The sequence below is a fragment of the Silurus aristotelis genome (assembly GCF_946808225.1).
Source record: "Silurus aristotelis genome assembly, chromosome: 28".
Lineage (NCBI taxonomy): Eukaryota > Metazoa > Chordata > Actinopteri > Siluriformes > Siluridae > Silurus > Silurus aristotelis.
This window is the reverse complement of record NC_139601.1, coordinates 7,352,317-7,369,919: the sequence shown is the minus strand read 5'-3', so window position 1 is coordinate 7,369,919 and position 17,603 is coordinate 7,352,317. Positions and strand designations below refer to the sequence as shown.

Below are 17,603 nucleotides of genomic sequence, written 5' to 3'. Positions count from 1 at the left end.
AAACAAACTAAAAAATAAAGCAGTGCCAAAACTAAGACTGGTAAAGGAAAAGTTCAAATGTAATTTTTTTTTTAATAAATAAATGCACATTAATTCACCCAGATCACTGGCAAAACAAAGTAGAGAAAACATTTATTTTCGAAAGTCATTTTGCAACATTCTACATGCATTCCACGATGTTCTATGACTCATTCGCATTGCAATCTCTCAGAATCATATATATATACAACACTATGAGCATGTATTTTAGCATGAAATTCAGTTTATAGTTTCAAATGGGTTTACAGTTAGCGCTTCTGGCAAATAGATAAGCGTGTGCTTGAACATTTACCCTTCCTGGAATCAGTATGAGTAATGTTTAAGACATGCATAATGCCATTCTGATCATTTGTGCTGGTACCACTGTGTGCCATAAATTCACTCAAGGTTCAATTTGCTTGTTAAAATAAAGTTAACAATATTATTTAAATGATGGTGATTTCAGATAGTGTTTGCATTTTGTTTTTTCAACAAATAAATGTTGCTTATTATATTCTTGTAAATAATGAATAATTAACCGCTATGCATTTTATTGAATCGAATGGTTTTGCATTTCTATCACACAGACATTTGCTTAGTGTCAAGCTTGAATCTTCATAGAGGAATGCATTTGGCAAGAAAGCAAGCATTGCACCACCATTCTCCTTTTTTTTTCCTTTCAAATTGAAGTGCAAAGTTAACCATATGCTGGCAATACAGCTTGAAAATGAACTATATGGCAACCATTGTAACCATTATTAGCAAATGTGTTCATGTCTTTCTGAATCCTTTACTAGTTTTTACTGTTGTTTAATTGGGGTATGATTTTCTGTATTCCTTTGGGGCCTTATAGATTCTGAGGTATCTTAGGTGACTGCTTATTCAACTAATAGTTCTAACCATAATTAACATATAACCATGAATGTGTAGAGAATAATGAGAGAAGAGCTTGGTCTCTTCAGTTCTTTGTTGTTTTAAAACCAGCCTAGATTAGAAGGTTTTTTTGAATGCTTGGCCATATGGCATATATTACTGTGGCCTCACGGCTGTAAAACTCAGACCCTAAGAAATGCACTCATTATACTTAAAATAATCCAGTTTAAAGTGTAAAATTAACCTCATTAAACTTTTTGTCTCCTTGCAATTTTTTTGTTTGTTCAAGTTTAAAGACATTTATAAAGTTTCCACAGATATCTGGAGGCTACTACTTACACATTCTAAGTAGAAATAAAAATGCATATTGTGTTGGTCTCGTAAGGTAAAGGGAAATGATACATTAACCAAAATGATGTACCAATGCCTCACAACGCTTTTCCTCTAAATTCTCTTTTGCATTCTGGTTTGTCCTTCTTTGTCACTCATACCCACACGCACCCACCCACACACCTGCACTCTACATATTTGTGGCTGCAGTTTCAGAGCAACCCATGCAGTTTTTTTTTTTTTTATAATGTTGTTTTGAAATATCTTCATCAGCTCTGCTAGCAAAGTGCTTCGGAGACAGTAGAAACAGGATGTTAAAAATTGCCTCTAATACCACAGACCACTGACATTACACGCTTATATCAAAGGTGAGTGCACCCTTACGTTCACATAGCAACACCCTCAGCAATACATCTGTTACTTACCCTACGGCCTCAGGAGCATCTTGCTTGTACAGATGTTTTTCTGAAAAATGTATGAATCTATCTTACATGTAGCCAACATAAATTATATATAATAATATTAAATTAATAAAGGCCAAATGTTTACAAGGGAAAGACATCTACACATTTTTTTAGCAAAAATTTTTATTTGAATTTACTATAGCAGCTTTTCTTTTCTTTAACTAATAAAATGTTTTTTTAGAAAGCTGGAGGAGCTTAGTCAGATTTAATAGCTTTCATATTCAGACACATTTTTTTTAGTTCACTTCACAGATTTCTATGATTCAGGTCAGGCCATTGTAATATCCACTGTACAAATTTTAGGTTGTTCTCTTTAAACCACTCTGGTAGAACATTTAGATGCATGCCTATGTCATTGTCTTCTTAGAAGAACCAGTTGCAGCCAAGCTTTGAATTGTATTCTGGTTGTTGAGTTGTGCTTCTTTCTTGTGAAGTGGCTCTCTATATTGTTTGGACGAAGCAACATATCCTTCTATCCTTCTTCACTAACTCTATTGTAATTGGCTTTAAGTTGCAATGTCTGTGTGGCCCCACAACTTCTAAACTTGCATACAATTGTTTATGCTGATTCTCTGGTACTTTTTATCATCAAGGAGCAAGTTCCAAATTTCCCAAGAACCAGATTTCTTTTAAGATCTTAGCTAAGCTGTTTGGATTTTCCCACAGAACAAAGGACAAAAAAGCACTGGCCCTTAGATACAGCAGCACTCCCAATAAACCATATATGGGAACATTGTTCAATGACCTCCTTACACAGCCACAAAATTTAGGTGGATGCAGATTTGTGATTGTGCCATATTCTTCCCATCGTTTAATCATAAAGTCACTGGTGCACCAGACAACACTGACGGATCAAACCCTGATTAATACTTTGTAAGAAATTTGTTAGACTTGTTTTGATAGCATCATGGTTTTCATGATTTTGTTTGCATAGATATATACTCCAGTAAACACTGGGGTTTCCAAAAACAGGTGTTTTTAAATTGATGCCATAATGTGTTAAACAAAAACATGGTACCTTTGGTGGGAGACCACCCAATCAATGTGAGCAAAACATATTGTTATTAATTACTGGAGTAAGTGCATCCAGTCAACAACCCACTAACTTCAACTCTTGCATTCTCCTTTTGGGAAGCTTTCCAGGAAGGTTTTTCTTCCTTTATTTCACTCTGAACAGACGAAAGGCTCAATTAGGGTAAAGACTGGTGATTGACTTCAGTCTTAAACTGGCCTATGGCAAAGTTTTGCCTCCTACCTGAAAAGACAGTTATCAATACCATTGATGGGATCATGGATCATGCATGGATCATCACAAGGGTTTTTATTCACTGCTATGCAAAAGGCTTAGTTCTCTGGCAGACATGCTATAATGAATGGCAGATCAACAGCTGAAACTAAGTCAGAGAAACACTGAACTGCTGTTCATCCCAGCAGATTCATGTCAAAATCTCCATGGACAATGCTCACATCTAACCAGTTGGCAATGCATAAAATCTTCAGGTAATGATGGACAAGTGTCCCTCTAACTTTGCTAAGTTGACACTCATGTCAGTTTCTTTTTCAAAACACCAGAAGTATTTGTCCCTTTTAATCATCTAACACTTCTTAAATGGTCCCATCATCTTTCAGGTTACAAGGAAAGCATGCATCAAGGCTTTCTGTTCTCGCACCTAAGTGGTGGAATGAACTTCCCCTAGATGTAACAGCAGTTGAGTTACTGGCTGACTTCAAAAGGCATCTTAAGACATAACTCTTCAGTGTGTGTTTTTTTTCATTCTGTACATACTATACCTCCTCAATTGAGTTAAGATTTTAGTATGAGAACTAATATGAGTATGTACATATACAGTATGTATATATATATATATATATATATATATATATATATATATATATATATATATATATATATATATATATATATATATATATATATATATTGAGACTTCAAAGCACTTCTGTATGTTTCTAATCGTGGAACAGAAAGATAAGACAATAATGCAATCTTAGAGCTGGTCTTTGACCACTGTAATTTTATAAAACTCATGGCAAAACACCACTTATACATGGCAACTGTAAAACTAGGCTCTTGTTAATAAATAAAATTGTTCAAAGGAATGTATAAAATGCATAAAATATCGATTTAATTAAGCAAATACTGTAGTATTGTAAGACATTTCTTGCCCCAGTAGTTTGACTACAGACAGCAGTAGCAGAATTAAGTGGGCAGATTTTACAGCATAGTTTTCATTATGCGTTACTATATAACGTGATGTATGTCACTAATTTGTATTAAGGAGGATTAAAAGCCAGATAATACATTGTAAAGAAACAGAAATGAAGCTTCCCATCTGTTTCTTTACTTGTAACATTGGACTCTACATTCATCTGTACAAAACATTTTGCCATGGAATGTGTGATGTCCTAAACACACAGATTAATGAGGACAGCTGGAGGGGAAAGAAAAGGAGGAGGGAGGTTGAAAAAAGAGAGAGAGAGAGAAAGAGAGAGAGAGAGAGAGAGAGAGAGAGAGAGAGAGAGAGAGAGAGAGAGAGAGAGAGAGAGAGAGAGAGAGAGAGAGAGAGAGAAAGAAAGAGCTCTGTCTGACTCACTTTATATGTGTTTATGTGTGTATGTACTGTATATGAGTGGTCTCTTTTTCTTACCTGACCTGTGTCTCATACAGGAATTTGGGATGCCAGTAAAATTCTAGCAGTGAAATATTTGTTAAGTTACTGGTGGTCAGTTTAACCAAAATAAGCTTTTATTTTTTCAACCTTTCAGCTAACAAATATACCAATCTATTCATTTTAAACCAGCACAGAGTGAAGATTAGTCATTTCAAAACTAAGTAAAGCATTACCCAAAAATTTTGGTTCGTGTGTGTTTTTTTTTAAGATTAAGATTTTCAACATTTTGAATCAGTGCTTAGAAATGGTAGTTTCAACATTCCCACTTGGAAATGTGCCAAAAAGAAAGCAGGTGATTATCCACAAAGAACCACCCACTAGGAAAACAGTTATCTTTTTTTTTCCTAAAAATCTTTTTTTAAAACAGGTCCAATCCAAAGCACAAATCCCAACAGAAAAGCAGACAGGTTTGTAAGTAAATGACAAATTATGGAAAAGGCTGTAGAATTAGTGACAGCTGAGCAAACAAACACTTAAAGGAACCTGGTCTGTCCCCCTCTTGACCCATCAACTTTGTCTATTTGGCTCTGGTAGCCCTTCTTCCAAGTCTGAGACATTCTGCTGACCAACAGTGCTCAGAGATATAGCAGCTTATACACACCAACTCTATGCACAAAAGGTATGTCATATGTTTAGTCATTCTTTGTCTGGGTTTGTCTGGATCTTAGGTGAAGCTTCAAGCTAAAAACTAGTGGGGTTTTGAATTTTAAACATAATGTTTTATGGAACAAAGGTGGGCTGAATATCCTGGATGCATTTACATATAACCTTAAGCTCCATCAAATTATTTGTCAAAGATGAGCTTTTTCTGTTTTAAGAAAAGCATTACATTTATGGAATTTATTGCATTTTGTTGAATATCTTGTCATACCAAATTTGTTGCCTTTTTTTTGGTTTTGTTATTTTTAGTGTTTGCAAAGTTGTAGCACTTACTCCAGAGCTATAATTTCTTATCTGATGAAATTAAATTTAAAGGCATATTTATAAAAATTACACAATGTTCTTGTATACTTAAAGTGGTAGGTGAACTCCAGAAAGATTCCTTCATTGTATAGCAATCTTGAACAAACAATACAAAATCCCACGCTACAGTCTTCTATATGCAGACCCAGCTGTGTCAGATTTTGCATTCTTTACAGATACCTTTAACGTTCAAGTTGTAAATAAGGCCTGTTAATAAGCCTTCAGTACAGTTTTTAACACTCAGTCATATGTGTGTCTTGTGTGAGGATAGATGAAAGTAATAGGCAGAGAACACAAAAGTTATATACATATTGTAACCAGCAAGTTTAATATGTTTTTGGGTTTTATCCAGTTTCACATAAATTGAGGTTTTGCTTTTAAATGTTACCCTGTTATTTTTTTTTAAACACAACAAGTCAAGTAAATTACTTGAACATTGTAAGATGTTGCTGCAAAGACTTATTAGCTTTACAGTTATTTGGCATAAAGAATTTAGCAAATGCAGTGGTGAACATATTCACAAATATTCATAGGAACTATTCTTAGTAGACAACTGTATAATAGGAAATGGTAAAAATTTTACAGAAAACACTTCATGGTTTTATTTACATATAAGTAAATCTATTTGAGATTATTTGAACTTTATATACATCAAAAACAACAAAAACAGCAGCTTTGTTAAATGTAGGAATGTAAAAGAAATCTTTTTTTTCTTGTTTTTTACTAGTTACCACAGATAGCACTTTTCAGATGTGTGACAATAAAAACAATTTTAAAGATGAAGAAACAATAGTGTGGACAATAATTCTCCAGAAATTATGAGACTTCATTCATTCATTTTCTCCCGCTTATCCATAATTCGGGTCGTGGGGGCAGCAGTCCAAGCAGGCCCCCGCCTTCGACTGCTGCCCACCCTCACAGCACCGTCCCTTACGGTCTCTCCTGCAGGTGGTGAGCCCACGTCACTCCGACGTCACGGACCTTGATATTTCCCTCGTAAGGGACAAATTATGAGACTTGATGGTTTTAATTAATACCTATTTTACATACAACGTATTCTATTCAACTATACTTTTTGTAAATGACATGTAATGTATGACCTTGTTGGAGATTCAGGCATTAGATGTAATTTCGAGGTTATTCTGCATCTCTCCTACAGATGGCACTGTATGTTGTGATTGCTGTGGCCTTGCTTGGTTCCTGTTGGGCAGCTCCTCCAGTTGATACTGATCTGGTGAATTACGATGTGGATTCAGATACGTGGGACTTAAACAGCTATGGAGAATCATATGAATATGATGACTTGGATGAGGAAATTGCAAATGCCGGTTTTTCGGTTAGTGTGTACAACAGCGTCTTAAACTAATAAGACCCACACACCGTGAAGATTTCAATAACATGGGTTGGAGTGTAAGATCTTGAGTGGCCTGCCATTAAGCTCTGAACTCAACCCTATTGAACAACTTTGGGATAAAAGGGAACACTAAATGCACTCTTCACCCTCCATCAGTACCTGACTTTGAACAACGCAAGATAGGCACAATTGTCCATGCCTTCTCAAATAGTGGAGGTTATTATAATAGCAGATGGGGGCTAAATGTGAAATGGGATGTTTTAAAATCGCAGTTACACCAAGCTGCCCCTGGAAACACAACAGCAATATCTTAGAAAAGCTATTGTTGCTGCCCATCATTCTTGAAAGGGTTATAAGACCATTTTTAAACAATTTAAAATTGCCAATCTTCCCAGTAGTTGTAAAGGAGAGTGAACCACATTGTGAAGAATAATGAACCAAAATTTATCCACAACAATGAGAGACTGATAAAGCCATACAGAACATAAACACACACACATGGTATCTTCAGCTTATCTTGCTTTTCGTAAAGAAATAATAATAATGACACTGTGAAATGAGCTATGTGTTGTTTATCTGAGGTCGTACAGTATTTACCTAATTCTAAAACCTGTTAAGGACCAGAGGATTTTTACTATGTCCTGGTTCATAAAACCATAGAATTCAAAGAGGGTGTACTTTCTTTTTCAGATGATTGTATATTTTTTAAATAATAATACTCATTATAATAATACATATTTATATTCCTAAATAACTGATATAGCATATTAAATTCTGGCGAAAATAATTGCACTGATATAATGGACATGACCTGGGTCAGTGAGTCATTCACTGCTTAACACTGAACATTAGCAATTATTTTGGGCTTCATGACTGAAAACAAAAACATATTTATCTTCTTACAGATTGAGGTTGGGACCATGGCTCCTTCTTTAGCCATTACTCAGACTCCTGCAGTTATTCCTGAAGACAAAACAGAGAAAGTGACACTCTTACCCCAGACTACCAAACCCACAGTCCAACCTACTTTGGACTTCCAGGGCCATGGACTTTTTGGGCCTGACACTGGCCTGGGTGAGTGGAACATATGACATCAGCCATCACATGCATCAACAGGCCTGAACAAACACCACACTGTTATTGTGAATCTTACACCCTCTAGTGATTAATAAGGTTATTACAATGTTATTTTTCTCTGCAGGGATGCCTACGTGCCTGCTGTGTGTATGCCTCAGTGGCAGTGTATATTGTGACGATGCTGATTTGATCGAGATTCCCCCTCTGCCCAAAGACACGACACACTTCTATGCTCGTTTTAACAAGATCTCTGTGGTCAAAGCAAAGGACTTTCTTAACTTGAGTACGATGGTGATAATGAATACTTTTCTATGCAGTCAAAACTATGCATTACGCAATTGTGATAAATTACATTATCTCTTAGAAAGTACACACTTGTATGCACAGCAGTCTAAAGTAGGTAGTTTATATACAGGAATTTGAAAATGCATTAATATTCCCTGTGCAGAGTACTGAGCAATTTTTATTAAAGGAGCATTTGCTGATTAGCAATGGATGTGCTGTTCTCTGAGCTTAATACAAATACCTAATTGTGATTTTACATGCCTGAGCACTCTAATTGACGAAGTAAATAAAAAGTATTTATTAAACATTTGCCAATATAAAAATATGTGGAAATACTTCATAAGTAATTGTACATCACAAATTACTCTAAATATATCTTGACCATATTTGCATTCAACCAGTTTTTTTGAAACTCACAAGAATAAATTAATACAAGAACGAGAAAAGAATTTGTCAAGAATGTGGCTACATAAATAGCCATAAAATGGGCCTTGAATTCCTGACCATGAATGTGACATGTAACACTTCTGTATGACAAGGACGTAATGAATGAGAAAACGGTTTCAGACATTTGATCTTGCTTTAACCATGACCCTTGAACTAGTAAAAGAAACATAAAAAAGAAATCAAATATAGTTATATAGTACATGTAATTTTTTTTGTTAAATGCATTAGTACTATTATTTCACAGTGTATTGCAACTACGAGCCACCAAGGAGCAATAATTTTCTTTTTTTTCTCTGTTTTAAGACCAGTTGAAACGAATTGACTTAACAGGGAATCAGATCTCTGAGTTGGATGAGGATACCTTCCGCCCTCTACCACAGCTTCAGGACCTATTTTTAGCTGACAACAGGATCCCGTCTCTGCCTGAGCTTCCAGCCACTATGAAGTACATCGATGTTCGCAATAACCGCCTGACGAGGGCTGGCATGCACAGAGAAGCCTTTAAGGCAAGTATTGAATGCTTTAAAGTGTAACAGACCATATAGGGACACAAAAGTATTCAGATCACAAGAGGAAGAGATTAGATTAAGTCATTTAAATAAAAATGTTTTCATTTAAAAAAAAGTCTTATTTGCAGATTTTTATGGGATTTTCTCACAAGTCAAAATTTATTTTCATCCTCTTTTAGCCACTATGCTTTAATATTGATTAACATGAAAAGGCCCTGTATACCTGCAGAGTCATGCACATACTGTATTCAGTCTTGTTGTAGTTGAGACATACAGACCCAAGTCAAGAGCTTCCAGTTAGTGTTTTCATTTCATATATTTAAATGCAAAAAATTGTGATTACATTGACTTTGACTTTGCTTTCATTGTTGGTATAAGACAGGCTGGTTTAAATACTTTAGATTGAAATTACTAAACAGCCTCCACAGAAGTTTCAACTGAATGGTGCAAAAAAGAAAAAAACACCCAGTAAACAGCGACAGTGAGCAGAAAAGCAACTCAGAATGTACTATATGTTAAAATTTAAAGTGGAAGTACCTGGACAGTTTTTTTTCAAATCTTCACTGACAGATTTCTGTTTTCATACACCCTCAAAACATGTGCTGATTTAAGTGTAAATTAATCTTTAGAGGCATGAACTCAAGTTCCCACACACAGTAAACAGTACTGTATTATTTATTTATGTTTTTTTTTTTTTTTTTTTTTTTTTTACATCTTATTTGCATAGAATAAATAACACAAGGACAAATCTCCCACTTTACAGCAGGACATCTACCACAAGAGATTACTACAGATCATTCTGATTCCCATTTACTACTAAAGCACATGTTTGGTTTGAGGTTCTTGTGTGCACAAATTGTGATTATCCACCGTATTTGCTTGATTTATTAGCAGTCCTTATAATACGCTTCCTGGTTTACATTCAATAATTATATTATTGTTGATTATTTAAATGCAACTCAAAACATACCATACACAACTTTAATAAATAAGGGCAGTGTGATTAAATATTGTAAAACCATAATGTGATTGAAAATACAAATACAAGTGTGAAAACAGTGTAATACATTAAAGAGCAGCACAGTATGATGCATACACAGAGCAGTATGCTAATTACTCCCAACAACAGAAGCAGTATTAGGATAAATTAGATGGCATAATGTGCAATGGTGAGCAGGCTGGCTGTGCAAATTACACACGTATTTAAAGCATCTAACAAAGCAGAATATTAGCGTGCAGCATATAAAACATTAAGATAAATAAGCATCATTTGGAGAGACAAATAATGCAATCCCAATGCAGAATGCAAAAATGCAATAGTGTGTTATGAACTAGCAATTGTGATCTGGATGCTGTGTTACTTTTTACCAGAGTGTATAGAGTTTAACCTTTTGTTGCAAGTGGGACATTTCAACCACAATGGGGGAAGTGATAGCTTAGTGGGTAGGTTACTGAACTTTTAAAAGTGGTTTTAAGACCTTTAGGCTTTGTTTGTTTAGTTCAGGCTGGTGTTATGGGCAGCAGTGTAGTGAGAGGTAATTAAAGTCAAAGTCAACTTAAAAGAAAACATACTGCATTGACTAAAGGTACTGTAGTAATAATTCACTTGGGTAAAAATAATTAGACTTGTCCACTAGTATATGAATTTAAGTGGACATTACACCACTTTAAGATATATCAATTCTGCCGCAAGTTTTGCTGTCTAGTGAAAGTACACAAAACCAACTAAATTATATTTGTGGGATAGCTATCCTAAAGTGAATATTAAACATTAGCTAGGTAGCTACCTTACCCCAAGTTAATTCATACATTTGCATCATGTTTGTACCTAGGTAATATTGCCATTACACATAATCCCCAGCATTAACTATAGGCTGTAGCATCCGAAATTCTAAGCACACCTTAATAAAAAATGTTTGATACTGTAACATGGAGATCTGGCTAACCAGTCTTCCTCAATCAGTTAGCAATTGGCCTACTTGCTAAGCTGTGAAATGTTAATAGCCCCAAGGGTTTGCACATCATGTTTTGTTTCAAATTAAAGATACTTTATTAGTTGATCAGGGATATTTCTCTGTAGCCACTGTCTTAGACCCTGCTCCTGTATATGTACAGTATGTCAAGTATACAGAACCTTAAGTGCATTCAGCAGGAAATTGTTATCTTGAATTTCTTTTGAATTGCACATGGCTTCCAGTCTTCTTGGAGTAAAATGCATTATTATAATTTTTTTATTATTCTCTAATAGCAACAAAAAAGAACAAAATAAGGACTCAACAAAAACAAAACAACACAAAAAACAGTATAATTAAATTATACTTAAAATGTTTAGTTCAGTACTGAAGTAAAAGTGCAGTTGTTATGATTATGCATACTGCACAAATAAAATCAGGTACTAAGTCTTTTCTGTGCTACCTTACATACTTAAATAATCAACACAAAATATACTTATGAAGACATTTAGGAAAGTGAAGCTGTCCACCTGCAAATGCAAGGAAGAAACCTAACCATAAAAAAGAGGCGTAATATAGTTGAGCGAATGTCAGGCTTGGATGGTGGTCTAGATGGCAATAAATTCAAGAGTAGGTGAAAGATTGAGGCATAATAAATACAACACAATGTACATGTTAGTGTAGTGGATTTAGTTGCCAAGTTAGCACTGTTAGGCTCTTCAGCAAAGATTTAACCATTAAACCAGTCAAGTTCTTGTTTATGCGAATGTAACATTTAAATTGAATGTCCTTAGAGGAAGGAGCAATGATGAATGATGATATCTGAGCTAGGAACATGAGCTCAAAAAAGATCTTGAACAAATGTTTTAACCTTGTCAAACCATTTCTGTTTTATGATAAATTTTGCCACCATGAAGTCAAGATTACCCTGTCAATTTTTTTTTTCTTAACAGGAAATGAAAGATTTGCAGTTCCTGTACCTGTCAGACAACCGACTGGATTACATTCCTGTCCCACTTCCTGAGAGTCTTCGAGTGCTTCACTTGCAGGTTCTGCTCATTCTCTTGCATTCTATAGATAATAGCCATGATAGGCAAAACAAGTCAAATCTAATACTTTAAATATTACAAGTGAATAAAAGGAATCCAGGTTGCCTTGAAATTCACACTGAGTATGACCTCATCACTGCTTCGCCATCCGCAAAAACCATGACAAATCATTCACACCAGTCCAAGGTGAAGCAAATTGACCATCATTGATACATTTTAAATGAATAAGTCTCATATGAGTATGAGAGTACATATTGACTAACCATCTTTGAGAGCACCAACTAAATTCTACAGATAATTTACAACCATGCGTTACATACCACAAGCTAAAGTGAGGTCTATATTATAAAACTTTGATGGCTGTCAAATAGATGGACAAATAAATGCATCATGCAACATTAGACACCAATCTAAAGGTGACACTTCAACCCCATCGACTTTGGAATGTTAAAATCAATTACTATTGACTATCCAGTGAAGCCAAAAAGCCTATTTTAAAATGTACTGAGAAGGTCTGAGAAGGTCTATAGATCTATATTTCATTAGAGTAAACAGGTCAGCATATACATTTTATTAATAAAACACATATTTAGAACTTAAATATACGTAAATTGTAATAAAATTTGGTGAAATTGAACTGAAACATTGGGAGATTTGATATGACATGACAGTCTACAGACAGTCTACAGCCGGTGTCCAGCTTCCTAATTATGCATTGAATGATACTATAAACTCTTTAATCTATCTAATCTATCTGCAGCATCGTTCTGTCACAACAAGTCAAGTCAAGTCAAGTCAAGTCAAGACTTTTGTCACATTTGTTTCAAAGAAGTTTTATATAATAATCAAAATGCCAAGTATAATAACAAAAGAACACAATAAAACAGCTTTGAGAATTTAACTCCTAATGGGTGAGTTGGACAAGCACAGTTCTTTCCTTTGCAAAATGTATCATTTTAATATGTATAATTTCAGTCCTAACATCATGTTATTCTAACATTTTTAGTGCCTCTATGCACATCTAGCTGAGTGAGTGCACCAATTTTGGCTGCTCTTTGTTTTTCCCTCAGCCAAGTGCATTCACAATTGTGATTTGTTAATTAAACAAGCTTAACAAGCCAAATTCTGTCTATTACTCACAAAAAAGAACTTTTTCTTGAGGAAATATAGGCTAACAGACTTATCAAATCCACATTTCAAATCAACATGTGAATATCCTGTTACATGTTAGGCCTAATCAGTGACCTTCCTTTAATATCCTGTTCAGAACAACAACATCCAGAGCTTGAATGAGGACACATTCTGCAACAGTCACGACCGAAGCTTTATACGCAAGGTTCTGGAAGACATTCGATTGGATGGTAACCCGGTGGACGTGAACCAGTATGCTCAGGCTTATGTCTGCCTGCCAAGAGTGCCTGTGGGAAAAGCACACTGAGTGTTAGAAGGGCATATGGCTACTCAACTGCTTCTGCTTCAGTGGATTCAGGTATTATGAGAGTCACCGTATTAGATAATATGGCACATGTAAGTCTTGGCCTTAACTGACATTTTAGTCAATTGACCACTCAAAATAGACAAAGGATGAATAGACCATACTGTTAATAGCCTATTTAGATATTCCCCTTTTTCTCATTTATTAGAATAAACTAAAATACATTTTAGTAATAAATGTGATATCTTTACATAGATTCTCTATCTCCAATTTCTGGATGCCTTTTTTAGTCACATAGTACGCGTGAATTATTTGATGTGCTGCTGAACACTATACTAATTTTGAAAACTTTAAATATTTTGTAACTGAAATCAATGTTTTTTGTCTTATTTTGTTTTAATGTCTAACAATTAAATGTTTTTAGAATGTTGGATGTGTGTTAATAAGGTATTAGTTTCTTACTTAAGGACCTAACCTACTAATGACCACATGGTGGCATTCAGCTTCTTTTTTCAATGCTATTCCTGATGAGCAAGCACCCTTTGCTGAGTCTCCACACATGGATCACGTTATACATCACTTCATTTTACTGAGTACACATATCTCACACATATATTTTTCTATACTGTTTAAAATAAGCATACAACCAAATTCACAGTTCTCTTAACCTTATCTAGACTATGTACCCTTGAATCATATATATTAAAAAATGAGGACCAAGTTACAGGTTACATCTATTTTTAAATTGATTTGCTCATGTAGCGCAGGTGGTTGCAAGGGGTTACTTAGCAACTCTCAAATATTTATAGTATGACACTCACACATGCACATAACCTAAAGATACTTGTAAAGCATTTACATCTTTAGACACTTGTCTCATGCTCCGTATATACATTACTTTGACAAATTACAGAAGATTATTCTTTTATAAAATAGGATACAATCTTATTTCACAAAATATATTTTTAAATGAATCACAGCACAAAATGAACAGTAAGAATGAATTTATAATATTGAACTATGCCGCTTGGACTGTTTGCATGTATTTAAGGTTCATCACATAAGGTTCCACACTTGTCAAGCCAAAAACAGAAATTTAAGGCAGTAGTGGACATGTTCTGCTGTGACACTATACTCTCTATCTTTCTCTCTTTCTCTCTCTCTCTCTCTCTCTCTCTCTCTCTCTCTCTCTCTCTCTCTCTCTCTCTCTCTCTCTCTCTCTCTGTCTTTCTTTATATATTTATATAAATATATGGCAGAGACAGAATTTGTTGTCAGCAGCAGGCATCCATGGTTCAAACCTATCTTTTGTCAACACCATCCTGCTGGTTCAATGAATTTTATGTTGCCCCAAATTGGGACCTTTAATAATAAATCAGTATCATTTGAAAGCCTCGGCCTTATCTATGTATTGTCTCTGAACATGTACAGCTTTTATGGCCACAATTCCACAATTTACCCATCCTTATAATGGCTTTTTCCAGCATGATAATGTATCATATTGCAAAGCACTAAGACAACAAGTTCAGTGTATTTCAATGTCCTTCCCAGCCACCAGCTATACATCCAAAAGCAAACCCTCAGGGTGTCCTAGAAGAGAAGATTCACAACATTAATGTTCAGCTGACAAATCTCTACCAATTGCATGATGCAATTATGTGACCATGGACCAGAATCTCAAAGTTTTCCACATTTTATGGAATCCAAGCTATGAAGATTCAAGACACAGGGTGTTTGAAAATAAAGTGTCTGGTCTAGAGTATAATGCAATATTAGAATATATCCAGACAGTAGTGCAAATTATAGAAGACATTGTACAACCAAATACTGAAAGGCAACACAACACAAGCAATATAATAGTTGTAGCATCAACGGCATGGTTCAGCTTCAGCTCTAGGTGAAGAAGAAGCGATTCTCACCTGTGGCTTGTTATTCTTTGCCCTGTCCTTTTGTGCTTTTAGATTTGGCTATAAGCAGGAAGAACAAAAAGAACTAGTTAATAATCTCTGAAAGTGTGTTGAAAGTAAAAAAAATTTAGAGTACTCGTCGGTTAAAATGTGACTTTTCTCTATATGTCTTCCTCCACACATGCCAGAGTTTTACAGAAGTGTAACAGTGTGGCACATATAGCACTTACACGAAACAGCAATATAATGACTGTATGCGATGGGTAAAGTATCACCACAACTAGCAGCATAAAAGCATTATGAGTAACGTCCATTTACATGTTAATCATTACAAATACATATGCAATGTTGAACAGGTGTACTGTAGGTGGAAAAATGTAAAATTGCATATCTATGAATATGGTGCAACAATGAATAAAATTGAATGTGGATATGATATTTTGTATAATATAAACAATATAAATATAAAAAGTTTGCTACAATGGCTTGAGACTATAATCACCATTAATAGTATTACACTTAAGTCTCTAACTGAACATTTGGTAATCTCAACAATGATGGAAATATAATAAATAGACAATCGGAATCACCCAGATGAGGATTGGTTCCCTTTTTATTCTGGTTCCTCACAAGGACTTTTTTCTCATGGAATTGTTCTTTGCCACTGTTGTCACTAAGTTGCTGATTAGGAATGAATTTAATTTTTTTATGTAGAATATTTTTACAATGTATTTCTCTGAATTGAATTGAATTGAATTGAATTGAATTGAATTGAATTGAATTGAATTGAATTGAATTGAATTGAATTAAATTTAATTGAATTGTATAAAAACACGCAAGAGTCAAGCAATCTGCACAGAAGACAAACTAGTGCATGAAATGAGAGCAAAACTGGTCAAAACAGTATATCCTACACTGATCAAAAAGAATAGGTATCAACAGAGACAAAAGTGCATAAAACTGAATAAAACTGAGTGTATACTTCGCATTGTGAGTATAAACCAGAGTCCTGGTGTGTGTAATTGGAAGCAGGTGTGTTTAATTAGTGAAAGAGTGAAGGAGAGCTTTGTACAGTATGGAAAGTGGAGTTCTTAGCTGCCATGTTTGAAGGCTGTGATATAAACTGGAAGTTAGTTGTATTGTCATCACACCTAATTATAACTTTTCTACACTTATATTACACTCATTATTTTCAGATTATACTAATTGGATTGATGTTATTATAATGGACTCAGGCTAAGACTTTCCAAATTTCTAGAAATATATATAACAGTGAACACAGGATGTCCTGGTCTGTTTATGCTTATGAACATAAAGCCTTGCAAAGGCTGGTCAAAACCGCCTAATACATCACTGGTACCCTGCTACCTGCCATTGAGCACCTTCACCTCAGCAGAGCTCACAACATCATCAAGGACTCCTCACATCCCAGTCACAAACTGTTTTTCCTCCTTCCATCAAAAAGGAGACACAGAAACATACGCACCAGATCCAGCAGGTTGCTTTTTTCTATCCACCATCACTCTACTGAACTCTACACTACACTGTTAGAACACTGTATAACATTGTATGAACACTGTGTATAATTCTGTACAGTTGTACACACAATGTACATATTGCATATTGTAAATTTATATACCCCTCTTTCTTTACACATATTGTTCCTTAAACACATCTGCACTAATATTTTATTTATATGTATGTGTATCTATATATCTTACATACTGTATATCCCGTATTCTGTATTCACATATACCCTACTGTGCATCCTGCCTACTATTTCACATATACGTGTAAATATATTTAGTGAACATGATTATTTAGCTTTCTGCAAATTTTTTTTTCCCATGCCATAGCCTTAATACCTTCTACTTGTTTTACCTTTAGAACAGTGTCTGCATATTTCTTACTGACATAGCCCTATATCTATCTACTTGTACTTTTGAACAGTGTCTGCACATTTTTCATTGCTATAGCCTTTATATTTATTTACTGTACATATATTACATATTTATCTGCACTTGTCAATTTTCACAATTGCTACTATTTGCACTTCTGAATAACGCTAAATTGCATTTTGTTGTTGTGTACCTGATTGTGATCTATTTATCTATCTATCTATCTATCTATCTATCTATCTATCTATCTATCTATCTATCTATCTATCTATCTATCTATCTATCTATCTATCTATCTATCTATCTATCTATCTTTCTATCTATCTATCTATCTATCTATCTATCTATCTAT

At 34.7% G+C, this 17,603-nt stretch overlaps 1 protein-coding gene across 2 annotated transcripts; it reads left to right on the top strand.

Annotated features, from left to right (window-relative positions):
• The first annotated feature begins 1,495 nt into the window (after window positions 1-1,495).
• On the top strand, window positions 1,496-14,522 carry optc (opticin). Of its 2 annotated transcripts, none has more exons than XM_083534687.1 (7): window positions 1,496-1,589; window positions 6,498-6,674; window positions 7,598-7,766; window positions 7,894-8,052; window positions 8,805-9,007; window positions 11,916-12,011; window positions 13,279-14,522. In XM_083534687.1, exons 2-7 carry the CDS (start codon window positions 6,498-6,500, stop codon window positions 13,447-13,449), a joined length of 975 nt encoding a protein of 324 aa, XP_083390813.1. In that variant the 5' UTR covers window positions 1,496-1,589; the 3' UTR covers window positions 13,450-14,522. The 2 variants fall into 2 exon arrangements, with proteins under 2 accessions (XP_083390813.1, XP_083390812.1); XM_083534686.1 differs by lacking the exon at window positions 1,496-1,589 and adding an exon at window positions 4,764-4,994 and having other exon boundaries at window positions 13,279-14,521.
• The last annotated feature ends 3,081 nt before the right edge of the window (window positions 14,523-17,603 follow it).